The 26,598-nt window shown below is 37.3% G+C and overlaps 2 protein-coding genes across 7 annotated transcripts in view; one reads left to right on the forward strand and one right to left on the reverse strand.

Annotated features, from left to right (window-relative positions):
* Positions 1 to 10,941, forward strand: part of LOC117227032 (uncharacterized) — a 30,119-nt gene extending 19,178 nt beyond the window's left edge. For all 6 annotated transcript variants that reach the window (XM_033481925.2, XM_076519555.1, XM_033481975.2 and 3 more), the window contains 2 exons: positions 129 to 278; positions 8,394 to 10,941. In XM_033481925.2, coding sequence (XP_033337816.1) covers positions 129 to 278; positions 8,394 to 8,459 — 216 coding nt within the window. In that variant the 3' untranslated portion in view covers positions 8,460 to 10,941. The remainder of the gene's footprint in view (positions 1 to 128; positions 279 to 8,393) is intronic.
* A 187-nt stretch (positions 10,942 to 11,128) lies between these two features.
* Positions 11,129 to 26,426, reverse strand: LOC117227025 (Mitochondrial amidoxime reducing component). The gene is made up of 5 exons (XM_033481912.2): positions 26,195 to 26,426; positions 18,424 to 18,725; positions 13,352 to 13,630; positions 12,577 to 12,854; positions 11,129 to 11,825 (listed from the first exon to the last, which is right to left on the reverse strand). Exons 1-5 carry the CDS (start codon positions 26,196 to 26,198, stop codon positions 11,663 to 11,665), a joined length of 1,026 nt encoding a protein of 341 aa, XP_033337803.2. The 5' UTR covers positions 26,199 to 26,426; the 3' UTR covers positions 11,129 to 11,662.
* Between the last annotated feature and the right edge of the window lie 172 nt (positions 26,427 to 26,598).

The raw sequence follows: 26,598 nt of genomic DNA on the forward strand, positions 1-26,598 counted from the left end.
CCGTTGCCGAGAACAAGCGATGTAGAGCACGCGTGTTCACGGAACGGATCGATGAGACGACTGTGTTTTCTCGATCACCTGCACCTGAACGGCGTCGGCACTAACCAGGGAACTCTGATTTTTTCCAGCTGGTGGCCGGAAGCGGAAGCGCAGCCAGCGGCGGCGGAACTGTGGCCGGAAAAGTTGAAGACGCGCCCGAAGCGGTCCCAGGACCAGTCACCAGGCTCTTCGTCATCGCCAACAGGGGGATATCGAACCTCATTCAGGATCTCATCCTCGTGAGTACTCTTTTAAAACTCAGCGATAATGTTTACATTGGAAAGTTGAGGTTTGAGGTACTGCTGGCCAAAGTGACAATCGCAAGATCATAGTTTGCTAAAATGTATGATATTAATTTTAGACTATGATTTCATTATTTTATTATTTATATGCTGAATGTTCTGTATTTTAGTTTGATCGATACTATATATTTGCTGCATTCTCAATGTTTCAGTTCGTTTGATAGTATATTTCCATTGTTTTCATATTTTTGTGTTGTGTCTCTAATATTTTATTATTTTATTTAGAGTATATTTTCCACATTCAACTATATTTTAAGTCTACTTCTTGATCTGAAATTGTTTCTATTCCATAGTTTTGGTACTTTACTACTTCTGTACCATATTTCTAATCTTTTACTCTATCACCGTATCATATTTTTTGCATTTTACTACATGTCTATCACATTTTTAACATTCGATTTTTCTCAATAGACGTACATATTACCTTTACTAAACTTGTTCCAAGTTCAATAAAGCAACTAAAATTTAATTAAGTTTCATTTAATAATTATGAAAACTGTTGGTCAAACAAGTGATAATACCACACGTGCTAATACTAAGTAACGAAGCTGTTAAAACACAATGAATCTTACGCATTTACTCTCGTATCGTTTCCACTATTACACTATGCACATTCATGCACTCGTAGCATTGTTTGTAACCCATTTTCTCTCGTATTTCTATTCTAATCAGTTAGAAAATTTCTATTGTATTTCCACTCTATTGATCTTTATAGCCAGTCAAGACAATTTTTCCTTTTCTGACCTGCTTCTTCTAAACGCCACAATGTGAAGGGAAATTTGCATAGCCAACAGCAACCTATTCATTATCTGAAATAACTCCAGTTTGCCAGCACAAATACCTTTGTGCTTTTTTCTTTAGTAATTTCAATGTTTATCGATGCAGCGAAAACGTATAATCATTACTTTTTTTTTCAAACTCGAACACGATAATACTGATCTACAAATCACTGACCTGTACGCGTTTGGAGATCTATCAGTGGTTATGTGGTTATATCAGTGGTTTCAAAAAGAATTTTGAAAAAAATTGATTTAAGTGAAAAAACTAACAAAATCGTGATTGCTTCCTTGAAATGATTTGACAAACCGATGATTTGAAATCAGCGTATCAAAATCTACGAGAAAAATAATATATAACGTATCATTAAAAAATCCAACTGTACATGGTATTGGATAAATCACAATTTTGTTGGAATATTTTAAGTTTAATATAGATTTTCCAGGTTAAAAGATATTCACACCGCGTTCTCTCTATTTTTCGCTTCTCCTGCAACATGTCAACTTCAACGCAAAAAGATCGTCGCTTTATCTCATTAGCATCAAAAGCTCTTTAATTTCGACACAATTTCGTCATTTTGCCACACTGTGCGGCAGCCAACGGTTACGCATTACAAAGAATTCAAGGCACTCAGAAATATATGTATAGATTTGCCATTTCGTAAACCGGTTTCTTACGAAATACAAACAGATTCAGCGGGAACCCATGCGAAACTGTGTTGCGAGTCAAATTTCGACCCGTTGGCACGGAGAACAAGTAGACCCAGAACAACGGAAGAGAAATTCGATTACTCTGATCGTCTAAAGAAACAGTTTAGATCAACAGCCTGCTGATTCGAGCACGCAGGTGAAACTCTCATCCAGAAGCGTAAAAAACCGCCGGAAGGGTCTACGCGAGGGTGGTCGCAGTGGTCGATCGTTGCGTCGACAATCCACTTTGCGTAACGATCCCGGGCGGATCGAGAACTCGATTATTTTCATCGCGGCAGGTCGCACGAATTCCGCAGCTAGAAATCGATTATGCGAGCGGGGGGCGACGCGGGTCACCGGAAAAACGATTCGTTTCGTTACGACACGCCGGAAAGCGGGACCGGCGATCACTTTCCACGCGGATTTTCCCCACAGCCGGCGTGACGAGCCCGAGAACAAAATGGCATTAAGTCAGCTCGCATCATCCGAGCAGCGTAATCGCGTGATTGAGAGGAACGCTCGGCTTCCGTCTCTTCTCCCTGCTTTTCCAGGATAAGCTCCGAAAACGTATCCGTTTTTTTTTTCGTTTGCATAATCGATCTGAAAGTAAAATCGTGTTGCGCTGTTCGGATCATAAATCTAGTATTCGTAATGGCGATTGGAGTGACTGCTGCGATCTAAGATGAGGGTTGCACCTGGTCCGGGTCAAGAAGGTGTGAGTAATAATCGTTACGTCGAGTTTATTGCACGGTTTAAGTCATCGGTTGCTGGAAAATGCAGTAACTTAATTATAGTGCTGAAGATTTTGCAATTTAGACTGGCTCTGATGATGTGCGAACACGTTTTTCACGTTCCTTCACAATCTAGTAGAACTTCACTAAAATATTTAATGATGCTTTCATTAATTGTGCCTAATTTTTATTCAATTCAATGGACTTTAAGTCTCAGAGACTGGGATTCATTTTTATTGAAATTTTGAGGAGTAAATTCGATAATTGATGTGACAACTATAGTTCGTAGGTTATTTGAAAAACTTGTATGAGTTACAGATGATGAAGTATTACCAAAATGTCGATAAAATTAAATGCAACGATATCCATGATTTAGAAAAAATAGCACATTGCATAAAGTTTAATAAAATGCGATGTGATTTTGTATCAGATTTAAGATGTTACGAAACGCTTAATCAACTGAACTAACTCCTATTTGGCTCAGCAGACTGTGAAACTTGCACAACAATAACATTTACTAATATTAATTTTTAATTATTTATTAATAGAATTCAATAAAAAAGTGATTTCTAATTTAGATCTTAGTGGAATCTGAATTCAACTAGTTACCTTTCATTTTCTGGTCCAGAAAATTATACCGTTTGAACGTTTACAGTCGTTCCGTTTTGAACGCGACTGTAACTACGCCCGATCCAATTTGTTGCAGTAAATTAGTTGTGGAGCCAGGCAACACAGTGGAACTTTCCTAAGTATCTTAGGCGGAGCAGTAACTTCGAAAGTCCTCGAGATAAAATCTACCCACTCGATATTCAATATTTCAAACATAACCATTAAATCTCCACGAATTCGCGATATTCCTCACCAAAGTTTCTTCTAGAACGAGGAGATCGGGAGAATTTACGACTATAGCCATGATCGGCAAATTTAGATAAGCCTAGAAAAGCCGAGAAGGTACGTCCATCGAGATTCGTGGTAAACCGAGAAGCCGAGAAAGTATTCGACCCGATGAATTATGCTTTTCGTCGACCTATGGTCCTCTGGAAATCGCGCTAGCGAAGGTAAAGGAATTTATAATCGCAACAGGTCGTTAAAAGTGGGGGAATTCGTCGCCGATCGGGTGCTTACTCGCATGGAACCGGTTAGGCGAGAGGGAACTTGACGATTTCGTCAGAGATCCGCGAAATCGGATTCAAATTCGTCGGTCAGATCGAGATTTTGCCGAAAGTCGCGTGGCCGAGTCGCGTTTGTCGTTCCAGATATATAAAACCGGCCAGATTACGCAAGCGGCCCCCGTCTGGATCGATGGAAAGCAAAAATGTAAGCGACTTTCTCTATGAAATAGCTCGTCCATTTGCCGGCTGACTTATGCAAGCATCAGCTACCTGCCACCTGGCACGCGATACTGCCAGGAGCACCACTTAGGTCAGCCTCCTCTGCCATGAAATCTATAAAAGTCTTCGATCGATCCTTGAAATTCAATGGTTTCGAGGCTGTTTAGATCGCACCTAAAAACTTTTAACAGCGAGTGTCTGCTCCCGCGGTTATAACTTCGATATACTCGCTGAACGCGTTTGCTGCATTCACTGAACGAGTACAGGGTGATTCAGATTAGCTGTTCAAGGTTCGTTTATATTAAACGGCAATAATATCATTCATCAGTTCTTTACAGAATTTTGTTAATATAGATAAAGACAGTTAAACTGGAATGTACGATTTAGGAATGTAGTTCTTTGCGTTGATTTATAAATATTTTCTTCTTTAGTTTATTCCTTTTTTGAGTCAACTTGTTACTGATTTCAAGACTACGTTCCTTTTTAATCAATGTCTATTAGTATCGTGGATTAAAGCTAAATTACAGGAAATTAGAAGGCGTTAAATATGTATGTGCGATTACTAGACTGCGGATATTTATGGAAAAGAAACATTTTCGAGGACGATTGTAGAAAACAGAAACGAAATAGAAATAAATTATTACTTCTAATGATCTCGATATGTTAAAAATAGTGTAAAAATATTATTGAACTTTTTCCACGTCTTCAAAATTTCATATTTCAACTCTTCATTTTTGCCACCAATGCATGAAATCAGTGTAGTGATTACAGTACGATTTTCTATTTTACATGGAGACAACCTTATCTAAAGTCGTAAGTAAATAATTACGTTGCATTCGATAGAACGCACTTACGTGTTAATTGAAAGTTCGTGGTACTGAAGGAAAAGGATCTTTACGTAAATGAATTCAAACAAAAATTCTTTACGCGACGTAGAACTCTGTCAAGCTTCGACTAAAATAGGAAAAGAAAAATATTTTATGTAACCATTCTGTATCGATCTCTTTGCGAGTTACGCTAAACATTCATAAACGATGCCGGATCCTAGGCATCGATATCAATTTATCAGATTATTCTCCATCACTGGCGGTACATATTTTCATAAAAAAATCACACAGCGATTTAAATACGTAATGTCCTAAAATTGACTTACTTACTTTACTTACTTTACTTTCTTAGAGATTCTATGGCGAGGATTCTGAATAAGATGCTTGTATCAGAGGCATTAATGAACCGATTGAAAAGTGCAAGGCCTCCGAACTTGAAGTCAGGTCTAGAGACAATGAAATAATTAGCATTGCCGCCGCATAAACAGTTCGGTAGCAGTTCACGCTTCGCTCTCGCGCGTACTGTGAGCTCTCAATGAAAGCGAGACCGATCGCTAAAAGCAGAACCCGCGGAATTGCGTTTCTGGTTCCGAGGGCGTTGATCGCAAAGCCGTCACAACACTCGCAATTATTCCACGACACAGAACACAACGTCAACGAACGTTGTCCCCGATGTAATTATTGCGTTGTTCGCGATTCAGCCGATCGTTTAAATATCTAACTGATCGATCTAAACGTCCGCGATCGCTGCTCGGCTGTGACCAGATTATTCCGCGACTTTCGTCCGGACTCCAAACTACAATTGCTTCGAGGAAACCTGGACAAAGGATAATGCGAAGCACTTGCGCAAAAATTCCGCCAATTGCCTCGATAACATTTGAGCCGTTTATTTTGAAAGTGGCATAAGTTACTTTACCGTAATGAAAAGTGGTGATTTTTTAATGTTTATACGAAATTATTTATACTGAGAAAAATATCAGTATCCTGAGATAACAAATACAAGTAAATCTTCTCGAAAGTTAGCATCCATATTTTTAAACGTGTTAAAACGCAAACCCTTAAATATATCGACTTAAAAACAAAGTGACTTATGCCACTTTCAAAATAAACGGCTCATTTGTTCTCGAGTTTGTTAACACGTTGATTGCCATATTACCGTCTCAAAAATCTCTGACAGTCGAAGTAATTTAGTTTTCGAAACAAAAATTATATGTTACTATTTAGCACAGTGCTCGTCTGTTTAACCATTTCAGAACTTGTATATTTTAGTGAAATTCGATTTACATAACTAGGTTGACATGAAAGTTAATTTTTACGAATTATGTTATACAAATATGATGGACGAAACCTCAGGCACTATAATTTCTTTTACAGATACGTTGAGTAGCTTTGTCGTTACTAAATTCCCACACGTAAAAAGGAAAATATTTATGTCTATATTAATTGCAATCGCCAAATGTGTCGGCGACAGAAATATTTAATTGCATTTATATCTAACCTCTTAGCTGTGAATTACGAGCACACTCGTCATGGTAAAATTACAATATTTGTCTTACGACTAATATATTCGTCTTACTATTTCAATTAAATTTTTCATGGAATATACTCATAAATGTCAGACTTTCAAAAGAACTTGCTGATGGAAACTGTAGATAATGTGACTGATAAAATATGAACAAAGATCTAAAAAATTGTTCAAAATACTAAAGAAGTGGATGATATTTATCTTCAATGGATTATATCCTAAATCTCCGCAACGAGAGTCTGGCACATTGTCACGGTGCAAAGTGGTTAAAAATGATGGAAGTGGAGGCAAATATATTCGCAGATCATCTTGTATAGTACTAGCAAACTAAGAACGCTAAGACGAGACTCATACGAGCGATCACGGAGGCTAATCCCGCTCATTATGCGTAACGTTCGCGCGGTAAGAAGCGGGCATCGGCTGGAAAGCGTTCACGCTTCGCGCATCGCGGGGAATTCCTCTCCGTTTCCTCCCGTGGCCACTAGCGATGCTAAAAATCGGCGAATTCCGTTACAGACTCCGGGTCCGAGGCGAAATGATTGCCGTCGATCGGGCCACGTCGATCGGCGATCGTTTTTTCAACCGAGGCGATGACGGTGAAACCTCGGTCGCGCGGATAAGAAGAGTCGAAAGTGGCCGGCGCTCGCGGTCTCTATCGAAAGCGTTGCAAAATTTCTTCGCGCGGGAAACAGCGGTCTTTTTTTCCTGGAAGAACAGAGAAAAACAGCCGAACATTTCTAAGGAATCCGAACGTGGAACACCTTTCGCTCGTTTGTGATCGCCAGACCTCTCTGCGGAATTGTGGCGTTCTGCAGTCCTGCTGCACATTGGCTCGCAAGCAAAATTTTCGTGGACACTTCCGGAAGATGCAAAATGAAACATAGCCGCGATAACTGCCTATATTATGTTATAAATTGCAGACAATGTAGAAATCGTGTAAGGCTATGTTTTAATTATATGTCGTATAGCGATAAATCTAACCGACCGATCAACACGACAAACAAGAAACGAGGGATGATCTATGATCGTCACGCAACATCCATTTGGATGCGACCATAAGATGTGTTTTGTTTGTTTCTTATGGCGTTGGTCGGTCAGTAGTACGACAACGATTTTGTCGTTATGTGACATCTAATTAGGACATAGTGTAATAACTGGTTGCAATTATGTTCTTACCTTCGAAAGATGCAAGGAGAGAGTCTTTTTAGGGATTAGTTATAGTTTGAAGGATTTATTGAGGAATACCAGGTTTAACTGAAACAAGAAAAATGTCTATTATAGTATCTATTTTAACTGAAGTAGATTGTATAGAATAATTGGAAGTTTATCAAAATTGTCTATATGCAATGGTTGCTTGGAATGCTACAAAGTTGCATCAAATCGCAATGCTAATTTCCTTGGACATTTTCGTCCACACACAAGTGGTGGTAGATTATCTTATAGTTTACAGAGAATGAGGAAGAGTGTAGTAGTTGTTATACTTCTTACCTTCTAAAGATATAAAGGTAAATTTTAGTCATTTATAAAAGAATCTGTGTGGTTTGGAGGATTTATTGAGAAACACCTGTTTTAATAAAATAAATAACCATAATAATGGTACTTATCTTATTATGGCTTTAATTTAAGTAGATTGTGTGGCAATCGTAGAGCAGAATTCTGTGTTGGAAACATACTTTTCTAGTTCATGATGCTGTTCACAGATCTGTTTTCAACGTTCAGAAATTCCATCCACTGAGGCATGTCTTTTACATAGAAGACTGATTAAATTATATGTTTGCACATTTATCATATTTCTCCCATGATATTCCAAAAATCGTGGCTGACAAAAACCGACGGGAACATCTCTTAGTATTTGCAAATTTATGAATGTTGTAATCACTTTCACAGTTTCAAGCAAACGTACGTCCATCATAGTACCAGTCACAGAAAAAGGAACATTTCACTTCAATCCTAAAAGTATCTATCAGTTTCTTAACAGTTTCTAAACAGCAGGGTCAGAAATAGTATCTCAATCTAAGATAATCTCTTGCGACAAATTCTGCAGCTATTCCAAACACGAAATTGCTCTGACTGGAACGGCCTGCCTATTCTAGACAGCCCTAGCTGAGTTAGTTAGGGCTTTAAGTTAACCTTTAATAGACTCAAGAACTGACGAACATTTTGTCCCTCCAGCGCCTGGCAGCAACGAGCGAGCGTATCGTCAACTTCAAGGCGAGACTGATCACCTCGATCATCTAGAACTCGGTGCGGAAGGACTAGGGTGAGGAAGTGCAAAACAAGATTCAAGATGGCCTGCTGTGGTGGGGCCACGTGGGAGCCATAAACCGAGCCGTGATCGTCGCAGGAACCACGGGTACGACGTTGGCAACGTGACTGACATAATCAGCGTGCTGCCCCCTTGTCCCCGAGGTCCTAAGTGTCTCGTCGATGGTCGACTCGTCATCGTGATGCGAAACCTCGCGACTTCAAGTTCGATATCACGCAAGACCGCGACCCTGTCCTCTCTCGTTCTCTCCCTTCCTCCTCAACCTCTCCTCCTTCTATGTCGTCCTTCACCTTTTAGTCGTCCTCCAACGTGAAACTTTCTTCATCTTTCTTCTTCCGCACTCCACCCTTTCTCTCACTCTATCCTCGTGGTCCCTAGTTCTTCACAATTATACATATAGCGTTTAAATAAGCTCTGAGATTCGACGACCGCCGCAAGAATTCTCGCGCGATTGCGTCCTGTAATGTGCGTTCAGACTGTCGACACACATTGTCAATGATTCAAGGATTTAACATTGTTCCTCGGACGATATACAGGATGCTTCACGTAACGACCCTCTTTAGTTTCTTTTGTAAATTATCGCTTCTTAATGTATGCAATTTGTAATTTGCAAATGGCATTTTTCAACGTTTCGCTCGGAATCGTCCTTGATTTTTTTTCTTTCTATTAGGTGACCTATTATAGGTGTGACACCCTGTATATTGTCAGTGTAAACGATATATTTTCAAGTCAAACAGAACTTTGAATTTAAGGAAAAAAAATGACAAATATTTTTTATTCAAACAAGTGGCTTCGAGCATGTGGCAACCGCGACTGTTCTTGACGAAACGCATTCTAGTAATCCAATTTTTTCGCGTCTTACCAGGAATCGATAAATTTGGATCTTCTTGCATACTTTTGTTTACAGCAGCAATATTCGCTTCAGTTCGCACATTCCGATGACGTGCTGGTGTTGTTGCATCATGCAGAGAGAATGTGATACGAAATCTAACCACAGTTCGACGGATGGCTTGCTCTACGACCGGTTTTCAAAGCAAATTCGGATAATACTTGACCCATCCTGAAGCGCGAGTCTATTCATGACTATTCTCCAGACTAAACTGAACATAAATATCGCCAAGAGCAATCAGAAGGACAACTCGAAGCTAAAAATTAACGATTATGGGCAAAATTGTCAGATAAGAACACAATTACTGTTGAAAGGATACATGTTACTGTAAGCAAGAGATTTTCCTCAAGGTCACAATTCTCATCATTTTTCAATTATTTCTCACTTATAATGTTGTCTGAATACGTCGAATCTATTCTGCAAATGTTTACCAATGTTGTATATGTACCGTGATGTATTGTAATATGTATCGATTGTTTTTGCACGCAATGGTGAGCGATGGAACATCGAAAATGTATGTTGTTGGTCTGAACGTTGCTGAACGGAAAGTTAGGATAAACGCAGGTCGCATCCTGTTTTGTCGGTGCTGAAATTCGTCGGATCGCGTCAAGCCAAGAAGAAACTCGAGCGGACTTGTACATAGCTACTCCCGGAACGCAACAGTGCCAAGCATTGATTGTTTCAACCCCCTTCCTTGTATTAGCAGCTCTGCCTCCTTGTCTGTTGCTTCTATAAGGGTTGCTAAGAGCGCCGACTGCGGTGCACTCGGAAATTTCGACGAATCCTGACATTCTGGAAGCGTGAATCGGAAATCTGCGACCAATTGTGAGTACCGGAAGCGTGAATCGGATATTTGCGACTACTCTTAACGCTGAAACTAGATTAGAGAATCCATTGTCCTGGAACTGTTGCAAATGCACGTCGACTCATATATTTGCTTGCTGAAATCTATTTAGTTATCTGAGTGAAATTGCAAATTTTATTTGAACAGATTGTGAAACTTCGTAAAAGAACATAAATTGCAGAGTTAAATTTTGTTAAAATAATTACTTGTTTCGTTTGTTTAAATCCTGCGGATATTAATGAAATTCGAATATTTTGTAATCCTTTGCAAAGGATATTTGCAAAATATATTGTGACAATAATTAATTTTCAAAGCTGAAGAAAGTTAATTACAGCTAGATATTGAGTCGAGTGAAGTTAATTGGCAAACAGTTGTCACACAGGAATTTTCATTTTCTATTGTGTAATACTTCAAAAGATGTGAACAAACATGTAAGTCAAAATTATCGAACAAATTGTTTGTCAAGTCTAGCGTTAAGGGTCGTACTAAAGACCCAGAAATTTTGGTGTGTCATTAATTGTTCATCGTATTCGACTCGAGTCGAGAACGAGCCCATTCTCTTTTCGATTTTTCCCTGTTCAGGAAAGCGCGATAAGAGAACATACTCGTTCGGCACAGGTGCGTTCGTTGATCCTCGAATTGAACGCATAATCTATCGAACATAAATCGTCCCTGTTATTTTGTAGTGTAAATAAATAAATCTTATTGTCATAAAACGGAACCCCTCTTTCTATCCCCTAACCGTAACGTTCGTCACCACATCTCCGCACAAAGGATATCTTCCTACAAATTGCTTATTACTCAAGTTGGTTGCATTCAATGCAAATGTAAATAGACAGGCGACACACGAGATTCATTAATTACGCTTCGAACTAGATTGGTATCGATTAGACTTTCGCAAGGAGATCTTCCTCTCTTAATTGTTTATTAATCGATACAAATATAAATAGTCGACAAAGGTTTCTGCATCAACAACGTCGATTTTAAGATCTATGACCGCTATTTAGCAAAAATACGCTCGAGCAATGATTCCCGCGGTAAATTACTCTTCGGATCAACATTTCTTCGAAACCCAAACGCGATTGGTAGTATTGTCGATGGGATTCATACGATTATCAAGCGTCTGTCAGGTTTCAAGTCGCCGTGGACAACTATAGTTTAGACAACTTAATTCTATCAATTGCTCTCTGATTGGAACAACGAATCGTTCCAACGCGGTTTGGCTGCTTAACTCTAATCACTTTAACGACTGTATTCAATTCGTGTAAGGGTCATCATATTTACCGTTAGGCCAACGAAATTGAGACACATTACTTCGATTAGGCTTTTCGTTACGTATTGTCCTTGGTGGCGGTGTTCGCGGATGAAGAGTCTTTGCTCGACAATCCTCGGACTTCCTTGAAGACGATATGTTCGTCTTCGCAGGAAGCCCATCGGTGTAGCTAGGGTGGCGAGATCAACGGTGGCTGTTCCTCAGGAACACCGACGTACACTGAATCGCCTAATCGCACGCTGCCGGGTCGACCTCTTATGCCTAAGTGAAATCCCATTATTGGACTCTCGCCGAAGAGACGACGAAGTTCGGGGTCCACTGCCTGCCTGTAACTGGAAGGTAAATAGTACTACGTCAGTCTCATTGTTCCACTAGTTCTCAAAGTTGTGCAGACGTCTGGGGATTTGTGCGATATATTACTGACAGAGTGGGATCTCGAAAATTGGATGATTGAGATAATTGGTGAATTTGGATCAACTTAGGTTGGACTGGTAATTAGGTTGAATCAGCAACTAGGTAAAACTTAACTTACAGGTTATAGTGAATTAGTACCACCAGTGAGTATTTTATATTAAACCATGCTCAATGCATACTGGTAAATGCGTGCAGGTATCTTTTTTCCTGGTGATGTATAATGGTTCAACCTAGATGTTAGTCTAAATTAGGCTCGTCTGTTATATATGCTTCTGACGATTTCGTGGCCAGCTTCAGATTTAGATCCTTATTTATAAATCTTTTTAGGATATCATAATCTATGTTATATTTAATGTCGACGATTAACTTACGGAGGTCATGAAAAAATATTTCAAACATTAGGTAAGAATGATTCTAATTGTAGATCTACTAATGTTTGGGAATACAAGTGATAGATGTATTGAATTTCAGTGCTATTGAAGTACTAATTGTGTCAATATATATATACTATATGTGTTAATATAAAAGTAGAGCTGGGGTATGTATAATGTTCTGCTTTGAAAATAATGACTGTCGCAAAAGTACAAAAAGGATCATGAAGGGAAAGGCAAAAGAAAGATGAAGAAAATTAAGGACAATTTGCAAAGCTTGTTAAGTTTGATGACATACGATTTTAGGGTTTTCAGTGGCTCCACGTTAGGACACTTCGTCCCGGTTTCTGGACTGACGGTGGTCAGTATACACCTGGTGCATGGCATCAGGTTCTTGAAGACCACGTTGCCTATCTTTATCCAGCGCCAGCCATCCTCTTCGTAAGGTAACGCTCCTTTCACGACGAAATTAGGACGAAACTGGTCTGGATTCACCGCTTCTTCCAATCGGGTGTTCAAGTCTGCCACTGATGCCTCGTTCATAAGACAGTAGCTCGATTCGTCTGGATAAGCTCCCTGATCGAAAAGAAAACATAATTAAATTCCCTAACTGTTAAAATATTGAAAGTTGTGTTGGTTATATATGGGTGTTGGTTATACTAGGTTTTGAAATTCATTTTTATTGTAATATATTGAAAAAATTGAAAATTATTAAGATTTTTAGAATGCAACAGAATTAAACTAATACTTCCTATAGTAAATTTTAACTTTCTAATTTTTGTTGAATTAACTAAATGATTTTGATATTGTAGGAATTTTTGGAGTTGATAATCAGCGTTTAACGTGTTAATTACGAATAGGCAGCGGATCATTATAAACTTATAGCATCTGTGCATCTTTAAGCTACGAGAAGACATGTGCATCGACAAAAGTAAAATAATCTAGTAGGCCTAGTGTCTCAATCTTTTGAGACTTGAGACTTGAGATATTTTAAATAAAATTATTGAGCTTCTACTATCTACAGTTCTTGCTGCTCTTGCTAGCTAAGGTGTTAAACACAATAGAAAACTCACAGGATCGTCAGAAGTAAAGCCAAACTTCTTGGACTTTTCCCGAAGACTCCGTTTCGGCTCAGACAAGGGATAGTAAACCAGTCTGAAACCTGTGTCTTCCAGAAGAAGGAATCTCGATAGCCACCTGGCTGCTTCTTCGCCGCAGTCGCAAGCTGCGACAGGTTGTCCCCAAACGGCCACCCGGAAGCTCTTGCCTTGAATCCGCGACAAGTCGATGGACATCGACATCATCCCAGGTGCTGAGAGCGTCAAGACTGACCCAGACACGCTTGGTGACACCTTTAGAAATGACAAATCATTGAAATTTTACACGAAAAAATAAAATGGAAGTAAGATACTATTTGCAAATCGCTTTAGAAATGGAATATTAAAATATTTATGAGTTATGAGTAGACTTCGAATCTTTCTGCATTTATGATAAAAGTGGATATGTCAAACATAAAATAGTCAAAACTTTGCGAAAAGTTTAACGATACCATTATATGTATTTTTTGTAATCTATTAAAATTAATAAAAGAAGAAATTTTCATGTTGTATAAAAATCTGCAGTCTAGTTATAAGAAACAGTTCAGTAATTGTTAGATTGCAAATCCCCATGTAAAATAAAAAAAATGTGTCTATAAATTGCAAGCCATTGGAATCAAATAAAAATTTATTTTTCTCTTTCATAGCATTAATAAGTTGTAAATAATGCGTCGGTATTCGTAAATTCCTTTGATCTTTCTACCGATAAATTTATCTCTTAACACAGGTTTTCCTTTCCAAAAAAGTAATTTACAACTAATTATTTATCTATCATCTTGTTTTACCATTAATTCCATGCCAGGATGTATACTAACAAAGAAGTTGGGAACCCGGAAATTCAAAAAAATATGAAACTCCGTGTACAAGTAGAGTAAATTATCCATAAAATTTAATTTTTAATCATCCATAACCTATTTACCGTTCGCATCATAATTCACTTTTAAGGGGTGATTTCAACCCTTAAGGATCGAAACACATAGGCTATACTCACGTCGTGCTTCAACGTAGCAGACCAACAATATTAGTCGGACGGCACACATGCGACGTGCTTCAACGTCAAGATATTCTTTCATTTGCTTTACATTAGAGCGTTCATGGTACGACACAAGCGCCGCTGATAGATGAGAGAATATCTTGACGTTGAAGCATGACCGAGCCTGGCAAATGTGTTTCGACCCTGAAGAGAATGAAAAATTATTGTAAAACGGTGTCAAAGATCAAAAGCGGTCGTTAGCGATCGATAGTTGCGGCAGTACGGCAACTAGTAAGAGGGGGATGTAAACACAAAGGTTATATCTTGTCACATGAGGACTACATATGTATATGTGTAATATCTTATTGGACTAATTTTCTCATAAAATGCGGTATATTAGAGTGTGTTTGAATATTTTGAAATAATTTACAAGAGATACATATTTTGCATGCACGCTATGTAATCATCTAATTACAGTCGCTTACTGACAACCTGCTGTCCTCGACTAGGTCCCCTTTTAGTGCCGAACGAAAAACAGGCGTCTATGGGAAGATCACCGGACGAATTTGACGAATTTACTATGGTTTAGGAAAAAGTCCATAAAAACCAAACTAAGCAGTGTATAGGGGAAGAGTGGGAGAGTATATATATATAATGTAATGGCGATTGTATTTCAATACTTATTGAAAATTATATGAATAACAGCAATATAGACAATAATAAAAAGCATAGAAACAAGGTTCTCTTTTACAAACTATATTTTCACTAATCAGCGTTTTATCAATTTTATGTAGGTCACGTGGTATAAAATATAAGTACTTCATTTTCAGTAATTTTTAATAAACAAAAATACAAACTGTATTTTTATCAAAACGTTGATGGTTTTCGAACACTGACTGCTCTTTATAAGGGTCAATAAAAACTGAAAGAAAAATCTTAGTCTCGCCGTTCGATACACGGCGTGTCACTTGAGCTGTCTGATAACTATTATAAACATCGTAAAGATTGCGATTACGGTCCCAAGAAACTATGTATTCCGTATCGAGGGATATTCCGTGTTCCGTTTCTACCTTATCGCTCCGACATATATGTATAGAGCCTCGGCACTGATCAGCATAAGATATAACAAAAAAATCTAATAAACATTTTTCTTTCAATTGTGTTGCATCGAATTTGAAGTATTTTAACGTTTTATAAAGTTATTTTGAGATACAGATCTCTTGTGATGCGTATAATAAGACGTCAACGCGTGCGCAACGATATATCGTCGTTGGCACTTTCCGCTAGTGTACCAAACGACGATATATCGTTGTTCGACACTAAAAGGGTTAAATATGCTTGGTTTAAAAGCGGATGATTAGAAATGTATCTTGGGGTCTTTGAAAATCCTGTGGACTTTTGTTATTTTAAAAATCAGAATGTGTTTGCGGAACCTTCGCTTTTGTAAGATGTTCGTAGTGCGGCGAGTATGTCTGTTTTGAACATTTTTATGATTAGTCTCAGTACTGTTCTACTTATAATGTGTCAAAGGTTTGACACAATCAGCAAATACATGTTTGTTTTAAACATTTCCTATAGAGGCGAATTCAAGAAATATCCGACGTATATTCAAAAATACTTGAAAAATTCTGCTAAACAGAAACAATACAACAAACAAAATTATTATAATAGTATGGAACAAAATGTTGAAATGGCAAAAAGATTAAGTGCGCCCTTACTACCCTCAACCCCTCGTATATGTATTATAAGTTATTTTCAATAATCACGCAAATTCTAATATATCGTGTGTTATCAATAAAACATGTCTGTTTATGCTATCATTACGAACTGTACACGTCATCAATTAATTTATCGAATTTCATATTGCAGTATGAAATTTATATAATTAATAATGTAAGTTATCCGTTGCGAAACCATTCTTATAATAAAAATGTGATACCGAAAGCATATTAACCTAGATTTATAAAAAATGAATTTTAAGGGGTGGTGGAGGAGATAACTCAAAAAGTATTGATTTTTTTTTAATTTTTACACATTCTTGTAGACATAGAAATAACATCCAACTTTTGTTTAAACTTTTTCTCAATATCTCGCACCGTTCTCGAGATATTCGACGAAACAGATATTTTTCCATTGTCTTTAGGGGGTGAAGACGCCCCTTAAAAGTGAATTATGGCACGAACGGAGAATAGGTATGTATTATGAATGACTTACTCTACTTGTACACGGAGTTTCATATTTTTTAAATTTCCAAGTATCCAAACTTCCGGTGAGGTAAGTTTATAATCAATCATGAATGATGCATTGTGTTGAAATTTCACTCGCATGAAAGCATCGTTTGGGATCAAACGATTTTTAATGATCGTAAAAATTTCGTTCGATGAATCGGGATGAAAAACGAATGCTCGTCTCGAGGCAAGAAGACGCTGCGGAATTAATGATTACCGTTCTATTCCGGTAGTTAATTCTGCGAGTTTTCACGACGATGGAACGGTTCGTTAATTCCGATTATAAAAGTCCGCCGTTTCCTGAATGGAACTACTTTGGCCCCATGAAGGAACCCTGTATGATCAAAATATGGCTTTCGGGATTGCTACTGCTGGAACTCAACAATCCATGAACACAATCAAACACGATTATCTTGGATCAGTCCCTTTCTGATTTGCTCGGCCGCTATCACGGTAATTATTTGTGTCTTTTAACGTGATTTTCGTCTAAAAAGGGAATCTTTTAATTAATTGTTCATTAACTTGAAGGCAATAATCATCTTCTGACGTTGTATTAATGTTCATTGTAAAATATTTTTTTTACATTGTAAAACCATTAGTCCCTTCGAATAAAGAGATCGTATGATGTAAAAGATTTTATCAGGCTATCAATAAGATTAGAGTTTAGCTATTAGAGTTTATCAATCCCTGGTAACCGTGCTTCGAAGAATCTCGCGCGAAAGGATTCTTAAATGATCCCTGGTTTCCATAGAAAATGACTCGTATCAATTACTTTACCACTTTGTAACACAATTAGCTCTTAATCAACGTCTCTTATGTGCATCCGTTAAACCTCATCGCACATTATGCGTCCGACACGGCGTATTAAAATAGAATTTCATTAGTACATCCAGACACATCAAATCTCAATTTACCAAACATTAGATAGGCTAACTTCCTCTCATTAACCTTCGTACACCGGGCAAAAAATTATTACGTACAAATATGGATTGCATCAGATTCGAAGTTAAAACTTGGGAAAAACAATCGTATAAGTCAGTGTGTTCTTTTCGTAAATGATATAATACAATAAATAACAGAACTTAGATCCCTATACAAATTCCCATAAATTACTTTCTACAGTTCGAAATTAAAAGGGAAAATTGTTTCAATTACTACCAAATTTTTGATTTGAAAAATACTATAGAAATGTTATTAATCATAATTAGTGTGCGGATTTTTACGCAAAAAATGAGAATTGTCTACATAAGTTGCAAGAAATACAAACTAAATAACAAGTTCTTTTTGTCTCTAATAATTTTAATAGATCAAGAATAGTACATTGACACTTTCTAATTATTTTAATCTGTCTACTATTTTCAATTGCAACTGTAACATCCGCATTATTTATGAAAACGTTTGCCTGTATGTCACAAATTTGAGAACGTAATGAATGTTCGGAGACTTGCAGTCTATCTACTACCAATAAATAAACTATGAATTTTATGTATTTATGTTAAAGACTGCGAGAATCTCTTAGAATAGGAGACAGCCTGAAAGAATTCAGGGACATCGATGTATTTTTAGCTTATATAATTCTTAAAAGAAGAAATCAGTTTTTAGTCAATTCGTATTTTTAGAAATTAATAAACGAATTATTTTGTACGAAGATCCACGGTCCAGCTATCAGCAACGAATAGACTGCAGAAATTATGCACTTACGTTAAAAGTTAAAGTTGTTAAGGACTTATTAAATTACTAAATGCGAGAAACTTTCATTTTGCAAAAAATCAGTTTCTCTGACTCAATTACAGTTGATTGTAACGACAATCTAAGAAAGATCATTAGGATAACAGGAAGCGCCTTACCAGGACCATTCTCGGCCACTGCCTGGCAGTGACGAAGTGTCCATTCAGGTCGATGACCATCAAGGTTCTATCCCTCATCCAACCAGACTTCAGACCCAGTTTCGTGCACTCCATAGTGTTCAATCGCACAGGTCCTAGCGATTTAATCGGAAACGCGATCAGATCGCTGAGTTCGCCGACTTTCCTCCATTGCGTAGGTGGCCTATCCTTTTGGCTCTTGGTCTTCCACCACCACCAAATGAAGACGACCACCGTCCCGGCACCAACAGCAACGGCCGACATATACGTCAGCCGCATTCTGTCTGCTCGTGAAACGTTCACCGATTAATTCTCAACGGTCAAGCGACCATGTGAAACGATCCGCCGCGAAACCATTCAGTTAGAATTACGACCGTGCGCCGAGATAAAACGCGCTCGCATTGATAACGGCCGTATCTGAATTTAGAATCCGTCGTAATAGAACCGTTCAACCGCTCGGAAGGTATAGCAGTAATGTAACCCAAAACGAGCAACATAATCTCAAGGCAAAACCTTTAATTTATCGGTATTGCACCGGTATTTTTCGACAGTACCTTGAAAACCGTTATAATTTAGAATAGTTGGCATACCTTATATGTAATACATACATGCAAGATGTGTGAGCGATCGGTACTTCTACGGTCGTTAGGCTTCGACAAGAACTAACGAAATATTCTATTTTTTCTTGCGACTGAAATTATGCAATATACTTTATTATACTAAAATATATATATTTTCCTACGAGAATATGTTATTATATCAATAGGTTTGTAGTTAAGATTCGTATTACTTAAAATCTATCACCTTATTAACATTTGTTATGTCACTAAAAAGATAACCGAAATAACACCTACATTTATTTCGAGTTTTGTCGTACAGTAGCTCACGAAAGTATTCGAACACCTTTTAAAGAGCAATAATTTCTTTAAAACTTAATGAAGTGACTCAATTTTGTTTTCTAGATGATAGTGGAACTAATCCACGAGACAATAACTGAAATGCTTTTTCTTAATCTTGCTCTTATTTGAAATGACAAAAAAGGTAAAGAAAACTCTCGTTTTTTAACTTTTTATCTGAGCCTGTAATAAAAATTCAAAAAATGCCTTTCGTATATCTCGGTAACTTATATGCATCCTGAAAATTGTATCGAAATTGCTTCACGTTGTTATGAGTTACAAATAATTAAAGATCGCTAAAAACGCAATTTTATCCCGATTTTTGATACTTTTGACCAAAAGCTATAAGAAATCTGCAGTTTTTTAAATCTTTTCAACGCCTGTAGCTTGACTCTGGATTAACCGACTTCGATAAAATTTTCAGCATGCACATGAGTTCCCGAGATCTTGGAAAGGTAGTTTCCAAATGTTTGTTATAAGCTCAGATAAAAAAAGTTAAAGAACGAGATTTTTTTACTATATTTGTCATTCCAAGTATAAGAGCAAAATTAAGAAAATGCATTTCAGTTATTGTCTCATGGATTATCTCTCTCATCTCTCTATCATCTAAAAAAAATTCAAGTCATTTAGTACAGTTTGAAAAAAGCTATTGCGTTTTAAAAGGTGTTCGAATACTTTCGTGAACTACTGTATGTTGATTTCGGTATTCACAATAGGGATGACCATAAAAGATCGATCTTTCAAAGATATTCATATATTTCGATACTGTAACGATTTCGTTATTATATCGGTTTCGATATAATCTTATTAGTGTAACACCGGTATCAAAATCACAGTATTAAGTGTCTGTTTCAAAACAGTACTGATACAATTTCTGATTACACAAGTTATGCTGAATCATTGGACTACTTGAGGCTTGAAATAGTTCTCTTAAGTGCGACGAGTTTACATGTGTCCTTCCCTTATCTTGACAGGTCACCGTGAAGCGAGGATTACTGCTCTGATTCTCATGTTTCTGTTGATTTAAGATTACAGCATCCCAACTTATCAAAATTATTGTATTTCAGATATCCTATTTTACAATCGTGGAGATATTCTAAAGAAGTTTTTGTGAGCAATGAATGGATGTATCTATATATTTCCACGTTTTTTGTAGTTTAAATTGTATCATATCACTCTAATTATGGTCTTGTTATCTTTGCCTTGACTCACTGATCTGTGGAAATACTTCTACACGACGCAACACGTTGTCACGTATTCTCTGAACATTGCAGCCAATATTATGAAACATCATTCTTCCTAACTTTTTAGTATCAGAATGATACAAGATCAATCAAATAAGAAGGTAAATTACAAATTTTATTTGCAGACTAAACGAAATAACAAATCGATATGCAGAAAAGGTTGAGTATGGTGGTTAAAGATCAAATGCTACAGCGACACTAATATAATATGTACATACATCTATCACGCGATCACTCCTGTTCCATATTATAATAGCCGACAAAAAGTCGTAACTGATCGACTAGATCATTAATCCCAGTAAATGACGTTGCGGTAGATTTATTCTCCTAAGATATCACTTGGGCCTATTTCGATCCATGATTACAAACGCCCCACTTAATACTCAATTTTCCAACAGCCAGTACAATACAAATATAAAAATTGATGAGCTAGTAGAATAAAGATAAAGAGACGATAAACTCAAGACGATTACTCAATTTTTCTATTCATATTTTCAACGCAAATGCCTACAAGGTCAAAACCGCTATAAATGCAAAACAAATTGCAGTTGAACTATTAGACTAAATGAAAAGACCGAACATGTTTGTAAATAGGTAGAACAAAGATTGATATAAAGAACTTAGATGAAAAAGTATGAAAAATGTCTTCCAACTGTTGAAAAATACAGAATTGTGCCAATAGTGTCACTTTATTCCACGACACTTGCTAATCGTTTCGGATAATTCCAAGAGGGCTAATATTGCGGTGAAAACGAAACAGTGGAAATGAGAGATGCTTGTTTAATTTCTTTCTTTCATCGTACAACAGCTCGCATAGGCAGCGAGAGACGTTAACAGACGAACGCGCGCAAACACGAGACCGACCAATCTGCAATGCAAATCGCCGGTGAAGCGGCTGGTCGAGGAACAAAGACAAAAAGAGACCCCCGGCTGGAATCCTTGTTCCTGAACGTTGCACATCAGGCTTTCGTCACTACCTAAACCTTCGCCGACCAGAGCGTGAACGGTTTTTACGTCTGCGTTTCACGAATCGGGATGAATAGACGCTAACGTTTCTGACTCAGGAAATCTGATAATAGTCAATCATCGTTCTAGATGATCGTCATCGTCGTTAGATACAGTTTCTAAACCGTTAAGGAGCATTTCTTTATCATTTGGCCCACGAAGCACCAGCAGCTATTTCATGTTGCTTCATAAAGATAAAAATTACATATTTATCCAGATTTTTAGTAATTTTTATTATTATATATAAATATTATTATTATTGTTGTTGTTATATAAATTAGTATCGCTAATTTTTGGCTGAAAAATTGTCAATATTTGATTTTTTTTCGCGGTTTTATCATGAACAAGATTTAATTGTTACATGTTTAATGACTTCGTTTGTGTGATTCAATGAGCGTAACACAAGATATACAGTGGGTATAGAAAATATTCGTACATTTTCTGAAACAGAATAAGCTTTTTATAATTGGACCACGCGGTCTAAAGTTTTTTTGGGATGATAGGATTAGTTTACTAGACAATGACTAAAAAATTATTTTCAAAAATTGTAACTTGTTGGCACAATAAAAGAATTTAAAAAATGACGTTTTTCTAACTATTTAACTGAGCCTATAACGAAAATTTAAAAAATGCATTTTATAATTCTCGGTAATCTATATGCATGCTGAAAATTTCATCGAAATCGGTTAACCTTGTCGTGAGTTGTAAGTAATTAAAGATCGCGAAAAACGCAGTTTTTCATGAATTTCAACCAAAAGCAAGTAATTTTTACATCTTTCAGTGGCTGTAGCTTGACTATGCGTCGACCGATTTTGATGAAATTTTCATCATGCATATAAGTTACCGAGATCTACAAAATACATTTTTTAAATTTTCGTTATAGGCTCAGGTAAAAAAGTTGAAGAAACATAATTTTTTAATTCTTTTATCATGACAATAAATTGAAATTTTTGAAAATAATGTTTTAGCCCTTGTTTAGTAAACTAATCACTCTAACATCCCCCCAAATATTTAGACCGTTTTGCCCAAATTAATTATAATAAATATATATTATATAATTATAATAAAGTTATTAGGTTTTAGGAGCTGTACGAATACTTTCTACGCTCACTGTAAGATATCTGATCGTAATCCATGTATATTTCGCTTCTTGATATGATGAGTGTCATATGGGTCATCGTCATTACACGGTGAGATAGAAATATCTAAAAATACAAGACGCGGTAGTGAAGAATATTGTATTTGTTACTACTAGAAAGTAGTGTTGGATTAGAATGTTCGAATTCGATGGGTCGTTTTTACGACAGGAAAATTGTTCGAATGATGTAGATTAGTCGCCGGTAATTGAACGATCGACAGCAGATGGTCGGTTTTATATAACCGAACCGGATCAAGCTGAAATAACGTTATTACCAATAATTGGAACTGGTAGCGACATCCTTTCGTCTCGCTAGAAATCGCAACGTGAATAGCGTAACGGAATACCGAGACACGTTAGGACAACTTGCACAATTTGTTCGTGCTAAAATGTCCCCTATCGACGACACCGCCGTGGGAAAGTAGGCTAGATAAGTGCGTGCGCTTTCGAAAATGCGCACAGGACGCTGCATTTCCGTCGATCGTGCCTCAAATTTTCTCGCTATAGAGCCGGACTTCTAGACAATATGTAATTAACACTTCTCCTGCAGGAAGTCTATTAAATTCTATTCTAAATGGATAGTCTCACAAATGATGGAAATATCTATAAAATCTAGGAATTTAAGAAATTATTATAGATATTGAAAAATTAGTAAAGTTGAGGAGTAATTTCTAATATATGAGATGTTAATGTTTCTTTACAATCGAAGTCTGCTTTTTAACATCATCGCACTTACAGCCCGCCAGCAACTGAAACGTGACTGAACACGTGATCACTCATGATCATTTTTATTCCTCCTGATAGTCGTGCACTTTTAAACTCTCCTAAAACATTCTGATAAGAATTGATAACTGTAAGATGTTTTCCAGACGCATACAAATATTGCTTACTATAAACTACACACATTTTATATGCAAAAGTATTTGATTGTGATTGTTCTTCTAACCTTGGACCAGGCGCGCGGTCTACCATTGTAGACCATACATATTTGCTGTGTCACAGTTTTTCTATGGATCTTTTTTAGCGCACACTTCCTAATAACTGTTAAACAGATTCCACTGTCGAGGGCGTCGTGTGTTTACGTAAATACTGATGGTCTATAACCACACGACAGAACATGCGCGGTAAAAGCGACGCGCCTGGTTAAGGATTAACCTCCTATTGATGTTCTTACTGTTTTAAAATTTTCTAAATCTATTTACTAGTAATCGAAAATTTGAAAATGTTTCTTATACAGGATGAGTCCAAAACTGTGGTGCAACCTACCAGAGGATGATTGTACATGCTTTTGCATGTAACCACCCTGGCCCATTAAAAGTATATCCAATACTTATGAATACCATATTTGAAACTTGTTTAGTACACACAGTTATCCACTCTTACTTTTGTTTAATTGGTGTACTTTTAAGTTCATTTACCGTTATTTATTAAGAACTGCTGATTGGAAAATGTATTTTCCATACAAAAACATGTCTTATACTTTTAAATATCGCACTTGAATTTCATCTACCAGAGAACATATTTTACACGAAGAAACTAAACAAATCAGAAGCATTACATATACTTATAAATAAACATAAATGAATAATGTACGGAAAGATTGGTCAAATGAATTCAAAGCTAAAAGTATTTGCAAAAGTTTTCTAATTTACCTTTTTTTCCACAGAAAACAATTCTCCAATCAATAATATACAATAAGTAATTATAGAAATCTAGGTACATATTTCCCGACACTACAGCCTCTGTCTCGTATCCTCAACATCCGCAAATGTACTTATCAACAAAAGTTAAGAAGCAGGTGTATATTCTTGGTTATTTTACTTTTTGTAATCTTTTCATTTTTATTTCATCTTTGTATTTTCATTTATTTGTATTATTTCTTCTATTTATCGCATGCACTGAATAAAACAATATCGCAATATAAACAATGTGTTATAAGCTTCATTATAAAACGTATATTTAATTTAACAAGACGTATATTTATTAAAATATCAAATTTTACTCAAATGTTATAGTCGTGTAAAGTTTCTTATGTTGGTACGTGTAAATAAAACCAAGTATTTACTGATATATAAGTTGACCACAGATTTACTGATATCCTGTTCGCCTTCTGTAATCAACACAGGCATATGATCTGCCAATGTTACATCCAAACCAAAGATGCTACAACACCTATTCAAGTCCAAGGACACGTGGCTACTACAATTCTGTTTTCTAAAGAAAGTTCTTCCTAGTTTCGTATGTATATACTTTCTAAAATTCGAATAGGGCTATAGAAGTCAGCTTACAGAATTCTAATACGCAACCAAGGGTGCATTGTTCTCTTCGCCGGTATCGATTCGCGTTTTTCCTCGGTGCGTGTCGCGGAAAGGGGAATCGTTCGGGGGGGGGGGGGAAGGGCTCGATGTGACAGAACAGACCTTCCCCGTGGAATCAATACCACGGGCGTCGCTCCCCGGGCCGCGAACAACAGCGCAAATCATTCTAACGAGGATGCTGGGACGCCAGCTCCAGCCAGCTCCTCGCGTCAATTAAACTCGCCGTAACGATTGTGTCAACTTCCACATGGAAAAAAATCCCTCCGTTTATTAACGATTCAATGCTACCTCCCATCTGCTGACGAACAACGCCATTTTCCACCATCGATGCCACAAACGAGATCTTTTCATTCAGTAACACGCACATTCTACAATCGATACCATAAATACAATCCTTCTATCTGTCAGGAACGAACACCAATTTTCTACAATCGATACTACAAGTAAAATCCTTTTACTTGGTAACAAACAATCTCATTTTGATGGCACAAACGAGATCTTTCATTTTGCTGACAAAAAACATCATTTTTTAAAATTGATAGCAAAACGGAATCTTACGTTTTCGCTGACGAAGCTATTTTCTACAACCGATGTTATAAACATGATTTTTCTATTTGTTAATTAATAGCATTATATCCTGCAATCGTCACGGACATGCAATGTTTTAAAAGGACTCTAGTAAATTGCAGACTTTAAGCGCCGAAACTGAATAAGTGGACTGAACACACTAGTTGGTAAACGAGACACTGAGTAGGTCAGAAGAATTTGACTCACTAAAATTATGAAGGGAAGAAATGAATCTCTACTAAATAAATGAAGAAAATGTTAATCTTACAGGAAGATTCACACAAGACCAGAATCTGGTTGTCACAAGAATTCCGTGAAAGACGAGTTCACAATAGTTAACCCGCGTGTGCGTCACATGTGGCTACACCGGTCCGCAAAGTAGGATGGAAGAAGCAGAATCGCAATTAATGATTTGCATCGGCTGAACACGCGATTTAAAAAATGAGGCGCGGTTGGTAGTCCAGATCATTTGACACACTTACCGAATACATGGATCAATTAAACAGTAAAGTTAAATGGTTTCGCAGCGGCTCCGGAGCTAGAATGCAGCCGGTTATCGATTCATGAGGCGATTATGATACTCACCCATGGCCAAGGCCGCAGACGAGTCGGACGCGAAGAGAATCGGAAAGGCGTGCAGTTGCCGGTCGACGACGAGCAGAGACTGATCTAGGTGATCCAGGCTTCGGCTGGATCACGCAACCGCTTCTGTTGCTCGCGAGGAAGGCACCGTTATCTATACATACGCGCTTACGTTCTGCTACCTGCTCCCTCCCTTCGTGTAGTAAGAACTGTCGGTGCACTCACGGCAGCGCGACCACGTGTGAGCACGTGTGGGGAGCCATCGAACTGCACACAACTCCCAAATCCCAAACATCGTTGCCGTGCATACCTTCAAATGTCACGTGACTCCATCCGTGATGTCATGGATGAGCAATTCATCAGAGTGGGGGTAGAGGGCAGCGTAGTCGACCGATGCGACGTAACCA

This window comes from Megalopta genalis, chromosome 3 (genome assembly GCF_051020955.1).
Source record: "Megalopta genalis isolate 19385.01 chromosome 3, iyMegGena1_principal, whole genome shotgun sequence".
Classification (NCBI taxonomy): Eukaryota; Metazoa; Arthropoda; class Insecta; order Hymenoptera; family Halictidae; genus Megalopta; species Megalopta genalis.